This window comes from Pavona decussata, unplaced genomic scaffold (genome assembly GCF_977016875.1).
Source record: "Pavona decussata unplaced genomic scaffold, jaPavDecu1.1 SCAFFOLD_157, whole genome shotgun sequence".
NCBI lineage: Eukaryota > Metazoa > Cnidaria > Anthozoa > Scleractinia > Agariciidae > Pavona > Pavona decussata.
The window spans coordinates 852,501-876,466 of NW_028145569.1; the positions used below are offsets into that span (position 1 = coordinate 852,501).

General features: G+C 39.1%; 1 protein-coding gene and 2 long non-coding RNA genes across 3 annotated transcripts; 2 read left to right on the forward strand and 1 right to left on the reverse strand.

The window, feature by feature from the left end:
- Nucleotides 1-5,793: 5,793 nt before the first annotated feature.
- Nucleotides 5,794-7,889, reverse strand: LOC146465090 (uncharacterized). Its single transcript, XR_014868368.1, has 3 exons — nucleotides 7,804-7,889; nucleotides 6,999-7,108; nucleotides 5,794-6,432 (listed from the first exon to the last, which is right to left on the reverse strand). It is a non-coding gene; the product is annotated as an uncharacterized LOC146465090 (long non-coding RNA).
- On the forward strand, nucleotides 7,043-7,997 carry LOC146465091 (uncharacterized). Its single transcript, XR_014868369.1, has 2 exons — nucleotides 7,043-7,114; nucleotides 7,824-7,997. It is a non-coding gene; the product is annotated as an uncharacterized LOC146465091 (long non-coding RNA).
- Nucleotides 7,998-22,229: 14,232 nt separating this feature from the next.
- LOC146465092 (neuromedin-U receptor 2-like) lies at nucleotides 22,230-23,376 on the forward strand. Its single transcript, XM_085129005.1, has one exon. It carries the CDS (start codon nucleotides 22,282-22,284, stop codon nucleotides 23,374-23,376), a length of 1,095 nt encoding a protein of 364 aa, XP_084985131.1. The 5' UTR covers nucleotides 22,230-22,281.
- The last annotated feature ends 590 nt before the right edge of the window (nucleotides 23,377-23,966 follow it).

Here is a 23,966-nt window from a genome sequence, read left to right on the forward strand (position 1 = left end):
TCAAGGGGTAGATCCAGGTTTCTGAGTCAAAAATGACCAAATTTTTAAGTCGGCGTTTTTCATTCTTTTTCTTTCCCTAGGGATCTGGCCGTGTCGAAAAGCTCCCTAAGGAATCATTTTAAAGGGTAAATAACGCCCTGACAAACATGTTTTCTGTTTAACCCTCACCCTGACTTCATCTTTTGTAGGCTAATTCTTTGTCCCTGGTCCCTTGGGAGGCCTAAAAGTGTCTCAGGAGACGTTTCCGGACACGTTGATTCGATTGGAAGCTTTTAAAAGAATATTTGTCTTCCGTCCAAAAATCGACGTTTTTCCAAAGGGTATCTTCAGTGTTTTGTGTCAAAATGATCAAAGTTCGAAGTCGCTATTTTTCACTCGTTTATGTCCCAAGGGAACTCGGAGTATCGAAAAACTCCTTTGGGAATTATTTTTAAGTGCAAATAACGCCGTGACAAAGAATTTTCCCTTGGGGATCATTTTTTAGTGCAAGTAATGCCCTGACAAAGAATTTTCTTTTTAACCCTCACCCTGACTTCACCTTTTGTGGCCAATTTTTTTGCCCCTGGTCCATTGGGAGGCCTAAAATGTGTCTCAGGGGACGTTTTCAGACACACTGATTCGATTGGAAGCTTTTAAAATAATGTTTGTCTTCCGTCCAAAAATCGACTTTTTTCCTTCAGGTTTGTGTTTAAACATTTGCCAACCGTATTTCATCATGAAATCAAAAATGGTGGCACCCGAAAATTTAACAGCCAAAATGGGCGATAATCAAACCCTGTTTTGTCTGACACTGAAATATTCATTTCAGTTTCCTTGAATTAATTTAGAGTGAGGTGGGGTGGAAGAGTGGACGTTCCCATTTAATATTTGCCAAAAGTAACTAACTATAATGACAATAATAACAATAAATTATTACTTCTTCCCTGCAAATTCCTTAGAAATACGCGTAACAAATTCTATATTTTGGCCTCCCAACAATTATTTTTAAAAAAAGCTGCCAATCGAATCAGTTTGTCCGAAAACCTCCTCTGGGACATATTTGGTGCCTCCCAAGGGACCAAAGTCCAAAAAAATATATTCCAAAGAGGGTTAAGAGAGATGATGTCACTATTTGTACATAAAAATCAGTCCCAAAGTAGTGTTTCGAAACGCCGAGTTCACTGCGGTCCTAAACGAGTGAAAAATGCCGACTTCGTAATTTCGCCAGTTTTTTGCCCTTTCCCATTATCCCCAATTATAGAAAATTCTATTTTCCCTCCCGTCAATTATTTAAACAAAAACTGCCAATCGAATCAGTGTGTCTGTAATCCTCCTCTGGGGCAATTTTGGTGCCTCCCAAGGGACCATAGTTCAAGAAATATGCCAAAGAGGGTTTAATAAGGGAGATAGTGTGCTAAAACAGAATTTTTTTGCCAGGTCATTATCTGTAAATAAAACAAGTCCAAAGGGAATATTTTGACACGTCGAGCTCACTGGGAACATAAACGAGTGAAAAATGCCGACTTCGTAATTTCGTCACTTTTTGGCCGTATCCCCCCACTGGAGAAGATTCTATTTTTTTGCCTCCCCACAATTATTCAAACAAAAGCTGCCAATCAAATAAGTGTGCCCGTAATCCTCCTCTGGGACAATTTGGATGGCTCCCAAGGGACCAGAGTTCTAGAAATACCCAATTCCAAAGCCGGTTAAGAGAAATAGAGGTTAAAACAGAACATTTTCGTAAGGTTATTACTTGTACAAAAAAAATCAGTCCCAAGGGAGTTTTTTCACACGCCAAGTTCACGGGGGACATAAACGAGTGAAAGACGCCGACTTCGTAATTTCGTAACCTGTTGATTAATGCACTGCGCCATAAATCAACGGGAAAAAACGAGGATCCGTAACTTACAGTACGGACCGAGAAAACGAGGTTAGTAAGATATTTATTACATCATTGTATATCTCTGAGGTTAATCGGGCGTGCGGGAAAGGAACAACTTTCAAATTTAGCGTGCGCACGGGGAAATACGACCCGCAAAATTGACCAATCACACCACGCGTACTGACTGAGAGGTATAATAAAGTTTTTCATTCACATGCAATTGTGTACAACTTATTTTCACATAGATTGATTTACACCAGGCCTCCGTTTTAACCATAGACTCAGGGAAACCTAGCAATGAATATAAACCTTATGCCAAAATGGCTTTCATTTTAATATTCTATTGTTTGTATTCAAATTAGCCCTTTTCCCCTCGTTCAAGGCAAACTATTCTTTGAGTTTTGAGCTTAGGAACGAGGCAAGGGCTAATTTGAACACGGAAAAAAGAATATCAAAATGTCAGCCATTATAGAAAAAGCTCTACACATGCGCTCACAAAATAAATAAAAATTTTATTTGAATACATTATAAAAGTAGTTAAGGACGGTACCTCCTAATACATAAGTATTTTTGCACAGTTTATGACTGTGCGGGAAAAGCAGATCTTAGTATGGACTACTGAAATCCAGAAAGAAAATTGGGGGGAGTGGGGCATTTTTTAGAGATAATTAAGCATCAATTACTCTAAAAGCAGTACGATACAAAGCAATGTATGGCGTTTTTTCCCTCAAATTGAAGCTTTATTATCTCTGAAAAATGCATAGTTACCCCAGTTTCCTTTTTGGATACCAAGAGCACTTGCTAAGTTCAGCTTTCTCCGCATAGTTTTGAACCGCGCAAAAATATTTCTGTATTAGTAGACACCACCCATCGGAAACCCGAGTATCTCGAGATGCGCAGAACGTTTACGCAGGGGGGGGGGGGGGGGGGACGAAAGTAGGCATCGTCCTTAAGCCGAAGCGTTGATACTCTTAAAAAACAAGAAGATTCGTTTTACCTTACTTAGTACACAAGCTTGCAATACTAAGGCTTAAGGTACCCCTGCAAGGAACGATAAAAGATCAAATTATTTCAAAAGCCTAGCTTGTGATATAGAAGGGAGAGATCAGTCTCTCCCTTCAAACTCAAAATCTAACAAACAAAAAAGTAGTTTCTATCAGCCAAAATCAATTTTATTTGTCATTAAAATGAAATAAAAAAAATCGCTTAACTTTATTTGCATACGTTTACTGTTCTCGGTCGTGTAAAACCAGATTTTCATACAAAGGAGGCGATGCAACTGAATTAAAAAGAATAAGCTGCAACAGCTTAGTTAAATTAATTTAAATTAAAACTCACTCTAATTTCTTTCACAATGTCACTGTTCTTTTTCCTATGTTTTCCCATGTTGTTCTTGTCTTTTGTTAGCATAACGTAGTTTATCTTACCTAATATTATCCAATTCATTCGACTTTGTATCAACTAGTTTGTGATTTTTGAACCTGTTGAATGGTGCCTTGTAAAATCAAACTGCTCTTTTTCTTATTTATATCCAATTGTGCAAATGATTATATTTTGCGAGGACAGTGGATTACACAACAGCCATAAACCTACCCTCTAACCTTTAACTATGAACTGTAGAAAGAACGATAATAGAAATTATAAACTTAAGAAATTGAAATCAAGCTGTTCATTATAGACATGTCTTTTAATGTCTTTCATGGTTTACTCAGGTCGTTTCTGAAAAATCTTCACTTGGAACATCTGGAAATCTTCATGTATTAGCACGTAATCAGTTGTCATATTATAGATTAGCTTTTATTAGGATCAGTTCAAGGTTATAATCAGCTGCATTAACAATGAAGAATCCGGACATTCCAAGTTCATTGAATGGTCTTGTTCCAGACTGTACAGCCAAATTTCTACACCAATTGAACAAATCCATTTTTAAGAATCATTCGTAAACAGCTTGATTTAAACCTACAAAATATTAATTTTCCATAGTAATTTATTTGGAAATTTAACTTTTAATGTAAAGAAGCTCGAGATTTATTACATGGAATTTTTCACAGAAGTGTCAAAACAATAATAAGCAAGAAGACATCTTAAGACTAAAAAACATGAAGCGTTGAAGAAATTGCTAAACTCTACATATTGCGGTTATTAAATATGTTCAGTTGGACTTGAAAATCGAAGTGGGTGTTTGAACTAGTCAAAAAACAAAAGTTCAACGAGTTAAAATATATAACGATGCTATCCACCGAAACATCTAATAAGTGATTTGTTTACCAACTTAGTCAAAACTTAAATTGTTCGGTGAGTGAAAAAGAATTCAGAAAAGGCAACAGAATGAGCATGCGCGGTAGAAAGCCGACCTTATTCCAACGATACTGCAAATTTAAGGACGTCACAAATACCGTGGCATGTTTTGAGCTTGTTTCGAGTTTTATTTCATCAGCACTGAGATAAGTTGGTTAATAAAGAGTATTGCTCCATAATCTGCTTCAAGCGGGTTAAGAGAAATCACTACCGGTATAAAGGTTGATTTAACATAACTCGTGAAATAGAAATTACAAAATCAAGCCAATATTAGTCGTTAACCCTTTAACCCCAAATAGTGCCAAGCAGGTAAATTCTCCTCACAACATCACAACCTGATCAAGCATTCAGCTTATGAGAAAAACTGAAATGATCACTAAGGACAAAAGGCCTTGATTTTTAAACAAATTCTCCTAACTTGTTCCACAAGAAAACTTAGGAAAATATAGAGGAGGACAAGATATATGTTGAGCTTAAAAGGTTAATACCGTTGTTTACCTTTGTTTTATTTTGACTCTTAACAATTGGTTCCCAGGTTAAGAAAAACTACTCTAACTATTAAACCAAATAGTTTCCACAAATACAATTTCTTTTTACCAATTGCCGTAATATAATACATTTACTGAATCAGTCCTTAACGAATCATTCGAACGGAAAAACACGATTTAAAACGTATTTTAGAATCGGTGTAACCTCTGTCAGCGATAACCGTTTTAACAGCGGATGTCAGGCCTAACTGGATTGAACAAACAGACGTCGAATACCGTCGTTTTGAAATTGAAAGATAACATAATTAGCCCTTAACACAAATTTGATAAATTTGGACAAAAAGTTTTCCTAAAACGTTTTCGTAAAAACTTACGGTACTCCAACACACCCAAAATCATGTTTCAAGCCCATAGTTCAGGAAATTGTCAAGGCTGGTGTTACAAGCAAGGGGATGTAAATGAGTCTGTGATGAAATATGAAACAAAACATGATTTTGATTCTAATCTTCCCTACCCCTTCGATGCTTTTACGTTTTTCAAAAAAACACCCCTGGGAAGGGGAGGTAAAGTCAATTGCAAGGGCGCGGTGCAGAAAGACCCTAATATATATATAGCACTATTAGATGCATGACCTGTATATGAGCAGGATCTCTTTGCACTCCGCCTTCAATTGCATTACTGGCACGGAATGCGCTCGTTTCAATTATTCTGCAACTAAACCACCGACTTTAACGAGTACGATTTTAAAACGACTCTATAATGTGTGCGCATTTTCAACACAACTGGGTCACCCAATTACCTTCCTTAGGAAAATCAACATGAAAGTTTAAAATATGACCTCATGAAATGAAGAATTGGCCCTTAGTTTACATGATCTCATGTTCAGAAAATAGTCCATGATTAGAACATTTCCCTGAGCTATAGGCACTGAATACAGTTTTGAGTGGATGTAAGTAACAATGAATTGTAGCCAGTTCTAGTTTGTTCGCCAATCAATTCATTGAAGTGTTTACACGATTGTCGGGCTAATTATGTAATCGTTAAAATGAATCAACATGTTTTCAATTCTTATTTTCCGCTATGCTAGGGCCCCGCGAAAGAGTGTGTTTAATGAAATTTTTTTAATAGAATCCGTACAAATTAGAAGAGAAATAAATGAAACCCTACAAAATTCTTAGCTGTTACAAAAATGGTGGGACTGACAAAGATTTCCACGGGCAAAAATTTATAATTATTAAAATACATCGACAATTAAGCTTGAAATAACTAACGCTTTCACTCCCAAACTCAAATCTTGAATCGCTCAATTAAGTTCCTCTTTCCCGCCTGTGGCGTGTTCAAAATGCCCAAGAGTCACTATGCAAATGAATGTGGTTCTAACCTCCGAGTCTGTGCATACATTTTCGTGCTTGTGCGACCACTCAAATAATCGCTATTGACCAGTCCTACGGTACTGTTGGTTAAATTTTTGCCAAATGGTTTGCAACGTAGCCCGCCACTTTTTAAGCTTGGGCTGTCTTGGAAGTGAAAGCGTTAATCTTCTACATTAATTAGTCCTACAAGTTCTTGCTCCTTGAAGTCTTGCTCGATTTTTTTGGTCTTCCGTTCAAGTCTCTCGTATAATGTCCATGAATTGTCCATTCAAGGAGCAGCAATCCTGGTCAGTCCCTCTGTTCATCCAGATGAGCCAATGTACGTACTCGGCTGCGTAATCTCCTTTTTCTCAAACTGCTATTTGGAAGTGGATACCTTGTCAACTGTTGATGAGTCTGGAACAAAATAGTCCTGGAAAAAGAAAAACAATCGTATAAGGTGTCTTGATCACGACTGTACTTTTTTTTCGTTATTGAGGTTTAATTTCATCCCATAGCCGCGGTTTACTTTCACGCAGGTACCACAGTAGTTATTGTTTAAATCTCTTTGAAACCTGACACAGGAAGCTTAACAGTATCGGTGAACTGAACCAGTTAAGATTTTGGGCTCGATCACCAGCGAGCACTTAGTTAAAACAAGGTACAGTGTTGTTTTACTGTCCAATATTCTCGGCATAACAATTCATATAACTCAAAAAAGATGAAAAATAAACAAAAATCATTAAGAGGCCCAATAAAATATAACTTGCACGGCTGGAGGTGGAGATGGAGGCATCCAAAATTTTGTCCAACTCATTTCAATCACGAAAAATCTTTCGGTCTCGCTGCATAAAAACCTCTGATGCAAACTTCTTATCGAGCCTCAAAGCGACAACGTTTAGTTAGAGAAACAGGCTAGCTTACATCCCACATACAAATATTACCCCAGACATTTAACAAATACCACGTCTACGTTGATATGATATGGGTGCAACATACCTGCCCGTCTCAATCCTAGTGTAGGGTAAAGTGGGGAGACAACTCTCTCGCGCGCTGTTGTTGATTTGTCCTCCATTCAAATGTGTTGTCATCACGTTGGCCAGCTTTTGCTGCAAGTTGAAGGGACACGCGATCCGATGTGGAATTTTATCTTGTCACCTGTTGCCAAAAAAAGTCAGAACATAACTTGGAGTCATCAGCTTTGTCATATGCCAAGGCAAAAACAAGAGGCCGGTTTTGCTTTTTCAAACCCAAAATTTAGATTATTTTTAACATTGTTAAAAGAAATAATATGTACCAATTAGCCTGTGTACAAGCTCTCGGGTGTGGGGGAGAGGAGGAGGAGGAGCGAGAGCTTGCACCCATGTCTTATGAATTTGAATGGTTCAAACCTCGTATTATTTTAAGCTTTTGTCTTGAACTGAACAGGTTATATTTTGGATCGATCACCATACTTCTCAATCAGACTGGGACAGGGAGCTGTTTTATTGTCACATGTTATATATTATCTTGTCAATTTCTCGGACCCAAAATAAGAGTCAGAAAACAATAGAGACCATCACCCCAGGATGTGTATCATGTTGCATCCACAAAGTTGCCCCACCCATTTCAAATTCGAAAAGCCTTTGTTCTCGCGAAAAGATGTCCGTCAAACTTTGTATGGAACCTTAATACGACGACTAACAATTAGAGAAATAGTCTAGTTCTACAGACCACACAAAAAATATTACTCGATATATTTACCCATTATCACGTCATATTGATATCCTACAGGTAAACATAACCGACTTGTCTCAATCCTTACCTGCCATAGAGTAAAGCCAGATTTGTGTAATAGATGAACCATTTACTAATATTTATTAATCCTCCAATCTGTGTTCAATCACGTGGGCTGTCATGGTTTGCTTCTCCAAATGTAAAACTGGAAGCAGCCTCGAATGTAGGACACGGACAAGTACACTGGATTGGATGAGGAATATTGTCTTTATCATCTGTTGTCAAGGGTAAATCAGAACATTAGTTTTTTGTCCTAAGCGTTGTCGTTTTCCAAGGCAACAAAAATAGAACATTGCTTTAATTTTTGGTGTTGGCGAAACTGCAGAAAAACGCCAAATACTATATAACCTGCGCTATATAAATATGCTGAGGATTTAAAAATGAAACGGCGTTATTACCTTTTTGTTATACAAGAAATTCAAACAAGGGCTTAATCTTCTGAGACAATTGCTAATATTGAACTGTCCGACAAATTTCAAAATTATTCACCTCTGTTAACAAACGTCTATGTAGGTCCTCGGCGGGTCTTTGTGGGTCCTAGGCAGCTCCGTTGTGTCCTCAGCGGGTCCTCTGTGTGAGTCGTCGTCAGGTACTTTTTGATCGTCCTAGCCGGGTCGTCTGTGGGTCCTCGGTGGGTACTCTGCGGGTCCCATGAAGGTCCTCCGCGCCTGCAAAACGGGTCCTAAGCTGGTCACTTAGTGGCTCTTCTGTGGATCCTTGACGCGTGTTCTACGGGTGCTGTGGGTTATTTCAACATCAATCAACATACATATGCGTTTTCAAGAAGTCGAGATCAAAAACATCGGATTTTTCAGAACGCCTTGAGGTTTACGAGTCTCAAACGCATCGATTGTGGCTTTTTCCGCGACCTCAAAGATTACTTTAGTGAACATTTTACCTTACGGGAATTGAGAATGATAAAGATAATTCTGATTTATTACCTCCGTCACAATCAATTAGGAGTTGGAATCTCAATGTTGCCTAGACCGAGATTTTTATCCATTCTGTCTAAATTGATCGTCATAGCCCAAAGGTTATAGGCTTTAGTCACTGCGCAGAAACTCCCTTATCGTTCTTTTCACAAACTAACCTTTATTACGAAGGCCTCTCATCGTCATTATCATCATCAGTCTCGTCTTAATTCATGATCGCCACAGCTAAAAGTCAAGACTACCTGGATACCTTAAGGGTAAAAGATTCTGAACAAAACGTTTAGCAAAAATCAGAACAATAAGGCAAAAATTAAACATTCCATGTAGATAAAGAAAACTGTACATTCTTTGAGCATTTTATTTGGTTTAAATTTAACTCTTTATGTTTATTTTTATTGGTAATCAATGTTTATAGAGTTATTTTTAACGAACTTTTATGGTTTTCTCAAGAATTTATTTTCTCTTTATATTTGACTTGTTATTTCATATTTAGTTTTAGTTTTTAGTTTTATGTTTGGTGTTTCTTCGTGGCTTTTATTTTATTGCGACTTCATGAATCTACCAAATAAAATAAAGGTTGTTACCGCAAACGTAGACAAACCCCTCAGTTTTCCTTCTCGATGGTCTTTGCAGCTGAAAGTTTGTAAAATATTTTTCCCAAGGAGCAGTACATCATGGGTCTTGAAACCAATTCTGCCCGTCTGTCTGTTTTTCTATACTCCTCATCTGTACCTCGGCTGGTAGGTGGGGGTCTGGTTCGTCACTCTCTCCCTGGAGCTAAGAAGAACGCGTCCACGATAACTCTGCATTATCTCCTGTTTTGAGAAGAAACATTTTTAGCCTAAATTAAAAGCAAGACTGAAAGAATAGGCCATTTTCCGAGTTGCTTTGAAACTCATTACGAAAGTGAGGCGAAGTGAAAAGTTGAAAATTAGTTTCCATTCATATGCAAACAAAACTAATTTTCATATTAAAAGCTTTGCTCTTTGCCTCGCTTTATTTTCTTCATTTGCGAGTTTTTCTTAAACCAGCTAAACATTATTGCGAATATCGTGGATAAATTCTGGTGAAGCCCAAAATTCTCATTATCCTTTCGTTCGTAACTTCTTTGATATAAATTACTTTCGCCGGCCGTTGTCGCAAATGTTATGTCATTGAATTCAATAAATCTCAAATCAATTCAGGATCAGTCCTTTCCTTGCGAGTGTTATAAATCTGGGGTCAAATCTCATTAAGTTCAATCAATTAATCCGATTGGTTGCAACTTTAAAACACCAGGAGTCTGAATCCCATCTTAAAAACAATTTATTCCGAAAGACACTAACCTGGAAAGCTAATCTCTTGTAATCTCTCTGAGATGCCTTTCACAAGAGCTCAGGCGTGGCTGCAATGACACCTTCAACTTTCTGCGTACCTAAACTCAGCAGAAAGCTACTGACAAGGTAAGCAGCTGAAGATCTGTATAATCTAGGCATATCACAACTTTATCTTAATTAACAATTACTTTCGCCATTTTGGCAAAGTTCGTGGATTCCACTCTATTTGACTCTGAAACGTTCCACTATTCCATTGGTTGTAACTGTTGATAGATCATTTTGCTATTAAAAAAAGGTCGTGGGTTTTAATGCCATTTAATCTTTGTTTGTTTGTTTTCTTCAAAGGTTTCTCTTAAGTTTTGTTAAACTGTTTCAACATTTCAACAAAGACCATTGAATCTCAAATTGTCCTTCCTTCTTTCTTTGTTATTGCTAATAAACTTAATTTCAGCATTACAGCAAAGATCATGGGATTGAATCCCATCCAGCATGTCTTAAAATCATTCTATCCTGATGGGTTTGAATCCCAATTTTCAATTCCAATTTTTCTTCATTCCTTTGTCTCTACACCTCTTGGTCAAGTATTGTCATCATTATACCAAAGTTCATACGTTTGAATCCCATACAACCACACTAACCTGGCAAGGGAGCCTCTGGGAAGTCTCTAGTATGCTGGAGAAGAACTTGTAGATGGCTGCAAGTCGACATCTGGAGCATCTTTTTCAACTGCACTCAAACTTTCTCAAAAGGATTAGTAAAAGCATAAGAAGTTCGTAAATATCTCCCGATGGACAAATTGGTCTAAATGATTTCTTTTCCTTTTAGTGGTCTATTTCAGTTTTTCTTTAGAACGTTTGAACTTGAACTTTGAACGTTTCTATTCGTGTTAGAAACCGGGGATTTGAATCCCATTCATGCCACAATTGTCCTTCCATCCTTTCTTTGCAATTGTTGATAACGTTTTTCAACATCGCAGCAAAGATCATGGATTTGAATGTCATTAAGTCTCGTTAAGTGTTTGCTTAATTCCTCGTTCTGAGATTTTAGGTGCAATTCATGGGTTTGAATCCCATTCAACTCTCATTTTTCTTTCATTCCTTCCCTTAAAAAGTTTAAAAACAATTCCTTACTCTAGCAAAGACCATAGGTTTGAATCTCGTTGAGTTTCGTCGTCAATTCAATGTTTTCCTTACAATTTTGGGTCGGAATGTATTCAACACTTACATTTTGTTTCTAAAAACACTGACCTCGAAAACAACCCTCTTGCAAGTAGTCTCTTAGAAGCCGGAGAGGATCTTAAACTTGTCTGCTATGTCCTCTGGATTGTTCTGGTTACCTAGACACAAAGCAACTTCCAAGGAATTTTAGTACTCTCGTATTTCTTTAACAATATTTGTAGCTGGTAAAATTTTGCTTAGTAGCAGTCCGTTCTTTGTAACTTCCGTGTAAGTCGACATCTTGGGTTTTTAATCCCAATTTTTCTCGGTATATTTCTTTGTCACTTTTGACTAAGCCTTTTTCCACAGAACGTGAGTTTGATTCCCATACAAGTCTCATGCTCTCTTCATTCCAGCTCAGCTCTTATAAAAGTACTTCCACCGGATAAAGAAAATATTAAGGGTTTGTATCCAATTTTAGTGTCACATTTTTCTTTAGACCTTTCTCTGAAACTATCGATTAAAAATTTCCACATGTAGCAAAGGATAATAGGTTCGAATCCCATTTAACTCCATTAACGTTCTTCATTGCATTCTTTTAAACTGAATGTTCATGGGTTTGAATCCCATAAAACCTACTTTGTTACTTCATATACTAACCTTTCAAGCTTTACCTTGTGGCAATTCTCTCCAAGATGCTGCTGAAGGGCTTCTAACATATATATGGTTGCAACGACATCTTGGCAAAACTTTCTGTACATCTAAAAGAATACTTTTCAAGACGTATGATAGTATAAACTAAAACACCAGATAACTAAAGTTGTACCAAAGCGACTGATTTCCTCAGGCAAATGTGTTTGAATCCCATCGGAGCCTATTAAATTTCGTATTTTGGGCATTACAGCACTTTTGTAGGCCATGAACTTGAATCCTTGAATCAAACTTTCACTCACCCAGTGCCGTCTTACTTTGCAACTCTTGAAAAGAGTACTTCTAACATTGAACCAAAGTTCAGCGGTTGGAATCTCATTTACTGCTTTCAGGTATTTATTCAGCTCTGCCTTTGCAACTTTTGGTAAAATATACATCCACCGTTCGTTGCAAAGGTTCATGGGTTAGAATCCCATGCATTTAGCGTCCAATTTCATTCTGTAGATACTAACCTCGCAAGCTACAGCTCAGTCTGGCAATTCTGTCGGAGATGCCGCAGAAGTGGTTATGCAGTATAGCTGCAATGATATCTTGTGGAATTGTCTTCTTCATGAGTTTGAATCCCTGAAAAGGACAAGTTAACAATTTTTCTCAGCTTCGTTTGCGTGAGTAACTTTTTCACCTCCGTCGGAAAAAAGGCTCAAGAATTAGGTGGGACCTTAACGGAAGTCACACAAAATTTAATACATCAAGTCGTACTAATTTGTTTTTACAATAACGGTCAAAATTGCCGCGCACTGCTTGACTCATAGCTGTTGTCTGTATAAGAGTACAGGCAACAAAAGTGACGTCAGATGTAACGCGCGCTTTGTCAATGGAAAATGAATTCAATTTCACTAGTACTTTTTCCATGTTATTGTATATACAAATCGAGGACAGTTTTCTATGGTCTATACTCTTACAGACCATAAAATGACGCAATAAAATGTTCAAAACTTGCGGCTTGTGGTTCCACTTGAGCTTTGAACATTTTATGACGTCATTTAATGGTCTATAAGAGTATAGCATACAGAAGAAAGCCGTCGATATGTTGAATAGATAATCAACTGATCATTTTACTTACACTCAAGGTCTCTCTTGTCATGTCTTCACTGGATAGCGTGTCTGCCGGTGATCAATTGGCTGTCTCTCCTTGATCTGGGAACAAAACACACCAGTTGACCAAAAAAAACAAACAATAAAACTCATAGGGCTTACCTTCAAAGCTTGTAATCTCCCGCCCAACAGAATCACTTGGAACGTACTCATGTGCGTTTCTTCAGGAACACACCCAAAAATTCCGTGTAACACTCGCGCGTTTCCTCAGGAACGAGCCTAAAAACTCCGTGAGCCACTCGCACGTTTCTTCAGGAACGCGCCCAAAAATTCGCGAGTCACTTGCACGTTTCTTCAGGAGCGTGCCCAAAAAAATCCGCCAGACACTCGCGCGTTTCTTCAGGAACGCGTCCAAAAAACCTCGAGACACTCGCACGTTTCTTCAGGAACGCGCTCAAAAATCCACGAGACTCTCGCGCGTTTCTTCAGGAACGCGCCCAAACATCCATGAGACAATCACACGTTTCTTCAGGAACGCGCCCAAAAACATCCGCGAGACACTCGCGCGTTTCTTCAGGAACGCGCCCAAAAATTCCGTGAAACACGTGTGTAAAACTTCCAACGCCGGCGCCCAAAAACTCCAGCATATTTGAGAAAAAACTCTTTGAAAAAAATATCTTCCTGAAAACAATCCAAGTTAGTTGTTTATTCGATACCTTTAAGGGCATCTCGTTAGCAAAAACCCCGTTTTTCATTGGCGTTTTATTTTATACAGTAGACTTTTGTTATAAGTTTATTGTCCCTGAAATAGAAACCATCAGCAGTTAGTATAGTTGTGCTTAGTGAATGTTTTAAAATAAAGACACTGACAACAGTTTTTAAATTTATTCATTTCATTTGTCCGTTACACAGTTTACTTAAATGTATGGGGATGGGATGCGCTCCTTTATAATTTGCTTCCGGAGAAACCAAGGGGTGTCCATACGTCCATAAAACTTGACGCCTCGAATGAAACACCCCAGGGTACTCCAGAAGAAGACGCAGCGATATCGATGTTAACTGCTTGATATCGAGACCTTGTCGATATCAAGCGCCTTCACGAAAGCCGATTTCGAAACGAATGCCGAATCGAAGGCCGAACATACAATCGAATGTATACCGGAATCGAAAACCGAAGCGGCCACATGTTTCGTTGCGCTTGAAAATAACGCCCATTTCAAGTTTCGATACCTGCCTCTTACGATACAAAACGCGTATCTCTAGCGAAAATCAAAAATACGAGAACAGATTGAACGATGACTCGAAACTGGCGTTACCTTCCCATGTCACGCAACATGCATTCTCGCGTGCGTACTTCACATACCTGGCGGCCACAAAATTGAACTTCGGGCTGATTGGCAAAGTGCAACTTTTGCTTACAACTGTCAAAGACAACTATCACGAGTTGTCTCATGTAAATTAAATTTCAAACTTCCTAACATTTTTCTCACGACTGCGGACTGCTTCATTGGCCTAGGCTCAAGTAAAAAGCAAAGGTTGCACTATGTAAATCCACCCCACCTTACATGGGTTGCTGTCTTGCTGTCCTCTTTCGTCTTGTCCATCGCAGGCTCAGGTGAAGTGGTTCTTCCAAGGGTCACGTGTCCCAGTCGCAGCTAAATGGGCTGTGGTTGGCTTTGTTGAGCAGGTGGTGAATTGGAGATGGAGTCCGGCCGGCCAATTACATAATTTATATTGACTGTTTTAACTAACATTGACAGATGCAAGCTTCATTGACGCAACAAGCATAGAAAGGTGAAATAAGGACCGAAAAGAAACGTAATCTAAACTGCTCACTTTCATTAGCGCGCACTATAGTTCTGCAATTCTAGATTGTCTATACAAATGTCAGGCTGCATGTCACACTTACTGTTGCTTTTCATGAAGCTTGAAAGCCAACGTTAGTTGAAACAGTTTACATATAATTCTTCCTAAACGTCTGCTCTGTCTTCTCTTTTGCCTAATCCAAATAAACAGGTGATTTGCATCGAGACATCATTTGCCTCTTCATTAATTTCCAATATCTGTTAATTAATTCTGATATATTTTTTCCTCTGCTCGTAATAATAATTATCAATGTTCATTTGGATAACCTCAGAGTTGGCGTGATGTCCCACGACTATGCCGACTAAACGACTTTTAGATTTAGATTTAGAAATAAGAGGAACCAAATGGCTTCTCAGTGCAAATGACCCATTATTCGGTCATCATCATCTTCTCCTTCTTCTGCTGGCCTGGTCCTGGTTCGTCGTCTTCCTTCATCGCCGCATCGGCAGCTCCTCGTCTACTTACACTAACTGTACTAATTTTCTATGATGATCGACGATATCTTTGTTGTTCTTTCTTCGCCGGCCTCTTCCTCTGAAGCACCACGTACGAATGCGCGTCTTCTGTGGGTCCGGATCATTCACAAGCCGCTTAACGTCCCATAAGAGCTTTCAACAGTATAAAACTGCTGACAACCCCTATAACACGCAGCAACCGTTCTCCAGAAGCTCTCTTCGTCGTGAGGGCTACTTACGCCTACCATTTGTAGACGATCTGCGCCTGCGTGGTGCAATACAGGGCTTCCTATAAAGAGATTCCTCCCACGAGGCAAGATTAACAAGAAGACGTTTCCGTCCGTCTAAATGCCAACGCTTCCATAGCGAGAAAATTCTCCCATTTGTCTGCCACTCTCTCATAAAGCTAACTTGACGAGCTATCTATCATTTTCATGTCGATCCTGGCGATGATTCTGCGTCGTAGAGTGGTCTCGAAGGCTGCGTACGCTTACAATTTGTAAACGATCTAACTTAGGGTGTGTGTATTGTCCCGTGAAACCCTGTATAAAGTAACCTGTGATAAGGCGTCAGTTCTCTCTTTACGGGAGGGAAACGTCTGATCGCAGATTTACTTTGCATGTGAGGCACTATTCTTTTACGAGCTAAACTACCTCGTAAACTTGGGAGCTATGTGAAAACAAAATATCTCATCGGAACTTTTGTCTTGAACGACGAACCTTAGCCTCCTAAGCAGACACTCTTTGGGCTCGCCACGCATTCCCCCTCCACGAAATGCTCATGGGGAGGAATACGTGACGAGCCCAAACGGCGTCTACGACTACGAAGGTTCTAACTGAGCCAATTCTGTTTCTTGTTCAGGGGAAAGCTAACCCAAAATTGCGAGGCTATACTAACTATCTACCTGTAACTAGAGAAGCCGTTAAACTGTAAAGAATGGCCAAATCAGGCATCCCTACAACAGTTGAATGGCCTGTAGTCTCTAGTTTTCTAAGTTACGAGTTTTGATTAAATATCTCTGGTTGAACCTTGCGGAATGAAGCTTCACTTGCACAGCGCTGTTTCAACTGCCTGGTGAAACGTAAGAGATTTTTAAATTTCGCGCAACTAAGCGGGAGAATCCAGTGAGACAACGATGACGATGACAGCGAAGATGATGAGACGACGAATCAAAGCGTATCTGAAGAAAAGTCGAAAAAGCCGAAATTAAGCCGAACTAAAATCGAGAAAAAAGCCGAATAGCCTGCAAAGAAACCCATACCCCACGGGCCTAGAACCGACCAACCAGGGGACCCATCCATTAGTAAGCTAATTACAATTATGTTTAGTCGAACAAGAAGTCCATGGACTTCAAGCCGAAGGTGTGTGGATGGTATGCTTTGCAAGGTTCATCCAGCGTTCTATATACCCCCCCATTCCCACCACGCAAGTAATTTACTGACCGTTACGTTGAGTCGTTCTTTAGAAAAGATGCCAAGATGGGCAAGGCGGAGCTGGTAGGTTACATCGTTGAAGACAGTGGTCTGATATGGACACAAATTAGAGGTACTGTGGTTCGAATGGCTGGACCATGGGTGACTCAGGTATCCTAGGAGAACTGCAAATATAAGAAAAATAGTCATCAGCAAATACATCCTATAAATGGCTGACGCTAAATAAAAGGACCCGAGAATTAAATTAGTAGTAGTTTTTATAAGTATTTCCTCCACTGAGAGCTCGATCCAATCCAGTCGTAATAAACCCTGCGTCGGACAAGCAAAATTCACTCCCCCACCATGGTGATTAGACCCCCCCCCCCCCCCCCAGGGTTCTTTGGCCTTTTATAATAATTTAACCTCGTTTGATCACCAATAGTGATAGCTGATTGTGTCCCCTACAAGATACGGTGATCAAGCGTCGATTATCGCCATATCATAATCGCCCTCTTAATTAGATTTTTCGATCTCAAGAAATTACCTTCATTGAACCAAATTAAGAAAAGATTTCCGAACAGCCCCATACATTTATTATAAATGCACCATTGTCTCGCAACCCTCTTTACAAAAACGGCGAACGTTGCAAACTGCATACAGAATTAATTAATGAGCTGCGCGAAAATCTTGCAAAAATTAATTAAACGCGATAATGGTTTGCTAAAATAGACTAGAAAAGTAAAAATACCACAGAAAACTGGGCTAAAAAAACTTAGTTCCCATGGCGACGTCACGTGTCATACGAAAAAAGATTTTCTGTCAAAACGTGTCGGAGGAAAAAAATTAACAGCTGCTGAAATTCTAGACCTCCCAAAATGAAAGTTGTAAAGATATACACAGTCTCGTTTGAAGAAACATTGTCAGAACCATAAACGATAAGACCAAACAGCTTTCTGGAAAACGTTTGACCAGTAAGCTTATTTGCATTTTTTTTTTCCTAGAAAATAGAAGCACGTGCGGATTTTAAGGCTTTAATTTGCATATTTGTCAAAGACAAGAGAAAAGTACGAAATATGCCCATGCTAGTTAGATTATCTCATAATTCTGTCAAGTAATATTGTTCAAACTTTGTACGGGATGCGTTTTTTCAATCGAACGTACACGAAAACGTTGAGATGGAGATGCCATCTACCCCCCGGCCCCACCCCTCCCCTGGTCGCCCAAGGGTGAACACGTGATTTCGTGGCTATGTCTCACTCGGTGACCTCGTGAGATTGAAGCAAATGTTAATAAAATCTACAAAATTTGGTATAATTTACTAATGAACACTATAATACACGGAGGCTTACCACAAAATAGTAAGGAATAAACTTCAATTGAATACGAAGCAAGACATTAATTATCTTGTCTCCCAAAGGACATGTTCTTGCTCCTTACCTCTAAAAATTAGCCATTGAATTTCTACGGAAATTTCTGCATAATACAACCCTAGCCCAAATTATAAAGTTCTCAGTGCGAAAACCTTAAGTACCGGCTGTACATTTACCCAGTAGCGCTACAAAATAAGCAATAATTGCATTATACAAATTGGTAAAATTACAAAATTAATAATTGAAATATCGCGGTAAAAAACCTTACTGAGTTCGCAAAGATGCAAAAGAACGTCTACCAGTTGTGATAAGTTTGTCCATAGTTTTGTAACTCTATTTTTTTTTTTCTCATTTTCCCTCTCCTTTCAAATAAAAATTTTCAGTTCGTCCGGCCAAATCACGAATATTCTGAGATATGTTCTTTGTACAATCATTCACTTCTTCTCTTACTCTATGGTATTCTTTGGTTCGTTAAATACACGCCTTCTAGTTTGAGAAATATTAGCCGAAATTGCACAATCCAACGAATATTTCGTAGAAAAACTACGAACAACATCACAATATTTATAAAAGCCAAATTTTATCTGAACCCCGTTTAATTGCACGCGGCTTGCTTAACCAATATTCCTGGTTTCATTTCAACGGCATGATATTACACCGAGCTGTTTCGAGGCCACAGAACTGGAAATATAATAAAGCTGGATTGTTTTAAATTTTAAAAAAATTGTTAACGTAACTGATTTTTAGGAAAAAAAAGAAAAAGGCTTACCTTGAGTTAATTCCTAGGTGTGAATAACACTGTCCCTTGTAAGCTTGGCTAATTCCATGTTTCAATACCACGCGAATTCGTCCGGACAGGCATGTTTCAGTGAATTGCGGTTCGACTTGACTTCACTGGCTCCCACAGGCGTCTGTTCTATTTTAAACAGAAACTACTCGTCGTTGATAATTTGTAAAGCTAAAGGCGTTCAACGAAGAAAAAGCGAAGTTTCTGAATTAGTTTCATTAACTGCATGCGGGCAAATTAATGTGCATTGCACAGTGAAACTGGCTTACCGGCTCTTTCCCTGTGTTTGAATGTCTTCTTGAACTGCCCCTATCAATACGTTTCTTTCCTGTGGATAAGCTTATAAAGAAGGCAAATTCAACTCGCCATTTCTGTTTTGTCTTGTTTGCACAGAATAGTTCCAACATGTCGCTGCTTCGTGTCACTTCGTCAACTGACTAAATGAATTTCAAACATGGCGCTATCGCGCCGTGATTAAAATTCTCTTCACTGATTGGTTCATTTCAATCAAAGGCCTCCAATGTATGGCGCGTATATATAGTGCATTTTCAGGGGTCAAAATTACGTATGCAAGTGTACAAATTGGATTTCCGAATAAATTGCCAACTTACAAGATGATTTTAGCTTAATGGCCTCTGTTGACGTACTATCTTGCAATGGAATCGTTTCGTTGCGTCATGACTTTCAAATGTGCACTTCTTACTGGAGTTCATTTGAGAATGAGTTACACGCATGCATTATTACTTTTAAAATCCCTTTGCATACTTACTTGCGAAAGATGTAGTAATAGGATTATTTGATGATGAAAGCAAAGGAAGCATTTCCTTTTAAACATGAATTATAAAACTATGGCCATCTTAACCCGCGTCAAATTTACTAATAGAATCGAAACGCGACTCGCAATGTTTAATTTTGACTAAACTAAATAATATTTCTGCGTGAATGGCGCTCTCCTAAAGAGAAACGTTTCGAAAACGCCGGCTTTATCGTTCTCGTGTAGACGGAAAATGGAGACTTTCCAAAAACGATGACATCACAGCTTTGGGCCCAGTCCTCTAACAGAGAAATGTATTCTGTATGGTGGATATCGACGTTGTTTCCCTCGTAGGTGTCTCTTGCTAAATTGACTGTTTATAGATTAATTTCAAAAATGGTCTGTGGACCGAAATCTTTTTATGCGTTATCATGCAAGAATGTATACGTTTATAGACGGGGCCGTCGTAAACGCCGACGGAAGAAATGACACAAACAACGCGGGCGACACAGCGGCAAAATGAGTACACATGCTCCGAAGATTTGTGATTCAAGCGTGAATCGATTACGAATACTCCGCTTCAATCGCCAAATTCACACCTGTTACCACAATATTTTTTTGTTGAATAAGATATGATGGAGGAAGTTCGAAGGAACTTTTCCTGAAAGCGACAACCTTATCTATTTTTATTTGGGCTTATCCACGCGAAATGAGAACAAGCAATGGGAATTTAAAAAATGCCGCCATTTTACCGAGTAAGATTGCTCACGCGTGACGAGCATGCGCGCCCATTTTGCCGCTGTGTCATCGCGGGCGCCTCTAGTTGTCGCATGCGCAGATGACTGCTGTAAACGGTTCCAAGCGAATTTGATTTCTGTGTGTTTCAAACTGCGCTGCGAAAATATTAATGTATTATTTTTTTGTTATAGTGTTCCCGAATACTAGACTAATGTATATGGTCCGCTAGAAGTTAAGACCCTCTATTTAATAAACTTGTTGATTGATTGATTGATTGATTGATTGATTGATTAGTGTGGATAAAACGACTTTTGCATGCATTTTCAGTAAACGACAAAAGAGCCTTTTTTTTTTTCAAATTAAAAACGCCTTAATGTGGACGAAGCTTTAATGCTCAATGCTTATTGTTAATGTTTAGAACCAAGTGTTCTTTATTTATTTCGCATTTTAATATCTTGTTCTAAAGCTGCCGTTTCGAGCGTTGTTCCCGTCATAGCGAAACTGTAAACTAACAGAATTAATCACCAACCATTAGACAGTCTTCAAAGTTCGTTTCACTTACAATCACTTATAATTATAATAACTTATATTTCAGTATTAATAAAACCAATACCGAATTCTGGTTCAATACTGTAAATGAGATGAGATGAAAATGTGCTTATAGCGGCCCAACGTTGAAAAGCGTTTACGTCAGACGGCAAACGTGAGATTCGCGCCTATGTTTTCTTGAGTACATACATGAGAATAGTGCAAACTAATTCTGGCCTTTGATGCTAACGCAAAACTGCTCAATTTAACTGCGGAACTAAAAACAGCGAGCAAAAAATATATGATAAACATGGTCACGCGGTCCGCATTTCTGTCCGTTTGCCGTGAACGTAGTCCAAATCTCTCTAATAAGTTAAAGTCACAACCGAGCCTAAGTAACCCACACGGCCGGAGCTTAAGCCGGTTTCTATAGATGAAGCAAATAAGGATATCGCTACCCGCCCCCCCCCCCCCCTCCCTTTCGGATGGGAGGCTAGTCCATCGCTGGGCTACCCCAGTGGTATGTCACTTGCACACCTGGGTGAAGAGAGACAATGTGGAGCAAAGTTTCTTGTGAGGAAACGACCCACTCCAATGCAGAGACGAACGTAGCCTGGAACCAACGACCCTCTGATCTTTAATACGATCGTCTGGGCCGAAAACTTGACTCGCTCACCACTACACAACCGCTCCTCTATGCAACGCTCAAAATTCTCGGCTTCAGTTAAATTTTAGAGGCTTTAAAGAACACGAGTACAGTACAGGTGTTCATGTACGGGCAATTCCGAAGACAATCCGAGGCAAAGAATCGATTTTCTCAGCGTAAAGTCATTTCGATGCAATCAAAACATGTGTTACGTTCCCATGACACTATGAAGTCTTAGAAAGCACCCTGTTAGAAGAAGCTTGAATTAAAATCGCGGTGGGTAGCATATAGCTTTCAAAAGAAAACGAGAAAAGGTGATTGTCAAAAACCAGTGAAAATTTGGTTATGACTGCGGCACAGGACAACATGACATCCTCTTTCAGGAAATTCTCGTTTAAAAGGAAATTAATTTATTTTTTCACTTCTATTTTCGAAATAAAAAAAATTGGCATTTTACAATTATTGTGGAATGTGGGTTATCCAAAATGACAACAATATTTCAAATTTGAGTTCATACATGTACAAGTTCATGTCAATATAAATATTTTTTTAATCCAGACAAAAGAGATCAAAGGAGATTCCTGTTAAATCTCCTACTGATTCCAAATATGAGATTTCTTTGTTTCACAAAAGAAACTACGCAAAAAGACTTTTTGTTATGGATAACAAGATAAAGCTATACATTTGCGGCAGTAGTTCACCGAACGAGCATCGTCTTTGTTCTAAGATAAACTCGGTGTACTGAAAAGGACGCCAGATTAACAATGCCCGAAAACTGGATGAGTGAAGGCTCTTAAAAATGCCCGAAACAAACTTAACTTCAACTTTAAAGGCCGTCAGAAATATTTGCGAGTCTATACCAGGGAGTCCTTCGGAGCCAATCTCATTGCAATGGACGTTACGCCTTTTGTACATCACTGTGTTTCTCATCGGGATTGTTGGAAATCTCGTTGTATGTATCGCCGTCATCAAACGAAAGCGCCTTCGTTCCAGCAACAATCTCTTTACATTCAACCTCGCTTATGCAGACCTCATTGTTGTTATAATCTACGTTCCGACTCAGATGACAGCGTTTGAGAATAACCATAACTGGGCTCTTGGGGACACAATGTGTCGAATCGCTTACATCATAATCCCACTTTGCCTATCCGCTTCCATTGGCTCTTTGCTCGCTATCACAGTCAACAGATACCTTGCTATGGTGTACCCAATGAAACCCAAACTAACACGTCGTAGAGTCTACCTTATCATCGCTATCATATGGATCATTTCCCTTCTTGTAGCTCTTCCCATAATTTTTGTGGCTGGGACAGAATCTTATACAAATGGACAAGTCTACTGCGCCGAGCCAGGATGGCCTAAGGATTCGAACTTGGACAAAGTCTACTGGATCTCGATTTTTGTTCTTCAGTATGTAGCGCCCCTTATCGTTATCGGCGTTCTGTCAAGCATCGCTGCTTGGCGACTCAAAAGAAATTCATTTTTTAAAATGCACTGGGAATCGGCGCTGGTTATTACCAAAGCGGTCCAACGGCGGATGCATCAAGGGTCTAAGATCACCAAGATGCTCTTTGCGTTGGTCGGTATCTATGCGATTTGCATGCTTCCTCAGCATGTCGTTTATTTTTGGATGGAATATGGAAATCTCAACCAGATGGGATTCAAAATGTATATATTCAGGTTTTCGAATGTTTTTCCCATGGCCAACTGCGCTTTGAATCCGATCGCGTACGGAACTTTGAACAAGGAATTTGGAATGGTCTTTAAGAGTCTCCTGAAACGAAAATGGAATGTGAACGTGCTAACATGCTGCAAGAAGAACGAGGATGATACACGGAGAAATACAATTGAGGACTCGGTGAAAATCAACATCTGTCTTAAACAGTTTCGGTAAAAGAAAAATGCTACTCCTGCAGGGCTGGATTCAGAAAATACATAACGAGGGGACCGAAGAATTGTGGCAACAGCGCAACCCCAACCCCCAAAATTTACAATCGTGGAAATTCTGCTTAACAGCAGCTCTAGGAGCATTTGAGACCAAAAGTTAAGGCTTCGGAAGACAGACTTTAAAATGATTTTTAAAACGACAGAGTACATAATACTATTCGAAAGACGGTTACAAAAATATTATTAAAATACAAGAAAAAGAAGGGGGCCAAGGCCCCCTCGTCCCCCCCCCCCCTCCCCTCCTAAATCCGCCCCAGTCGACTACTGAAACTTGAATACAATGGAATCCCACCATGAGGCCTCTCAACGTGTATATTCCTTTTTGTTAAAACGGATCACTGTCTAATGCAATTCCAAGGATCTGATTGGCTTAGCGGCCATGGTATATTTAACAATTAGATTATGAGCTCGAGATTTCTATCGCGTGATAGTTGATGAGGGCGAAGCCCGAATCAACTATCACGCATAGAAATCGAGAGCGAATAATCTAATTGTTTTAGTATAAATCTACTAGTCGTTCAAAACTAAACAAGTAAA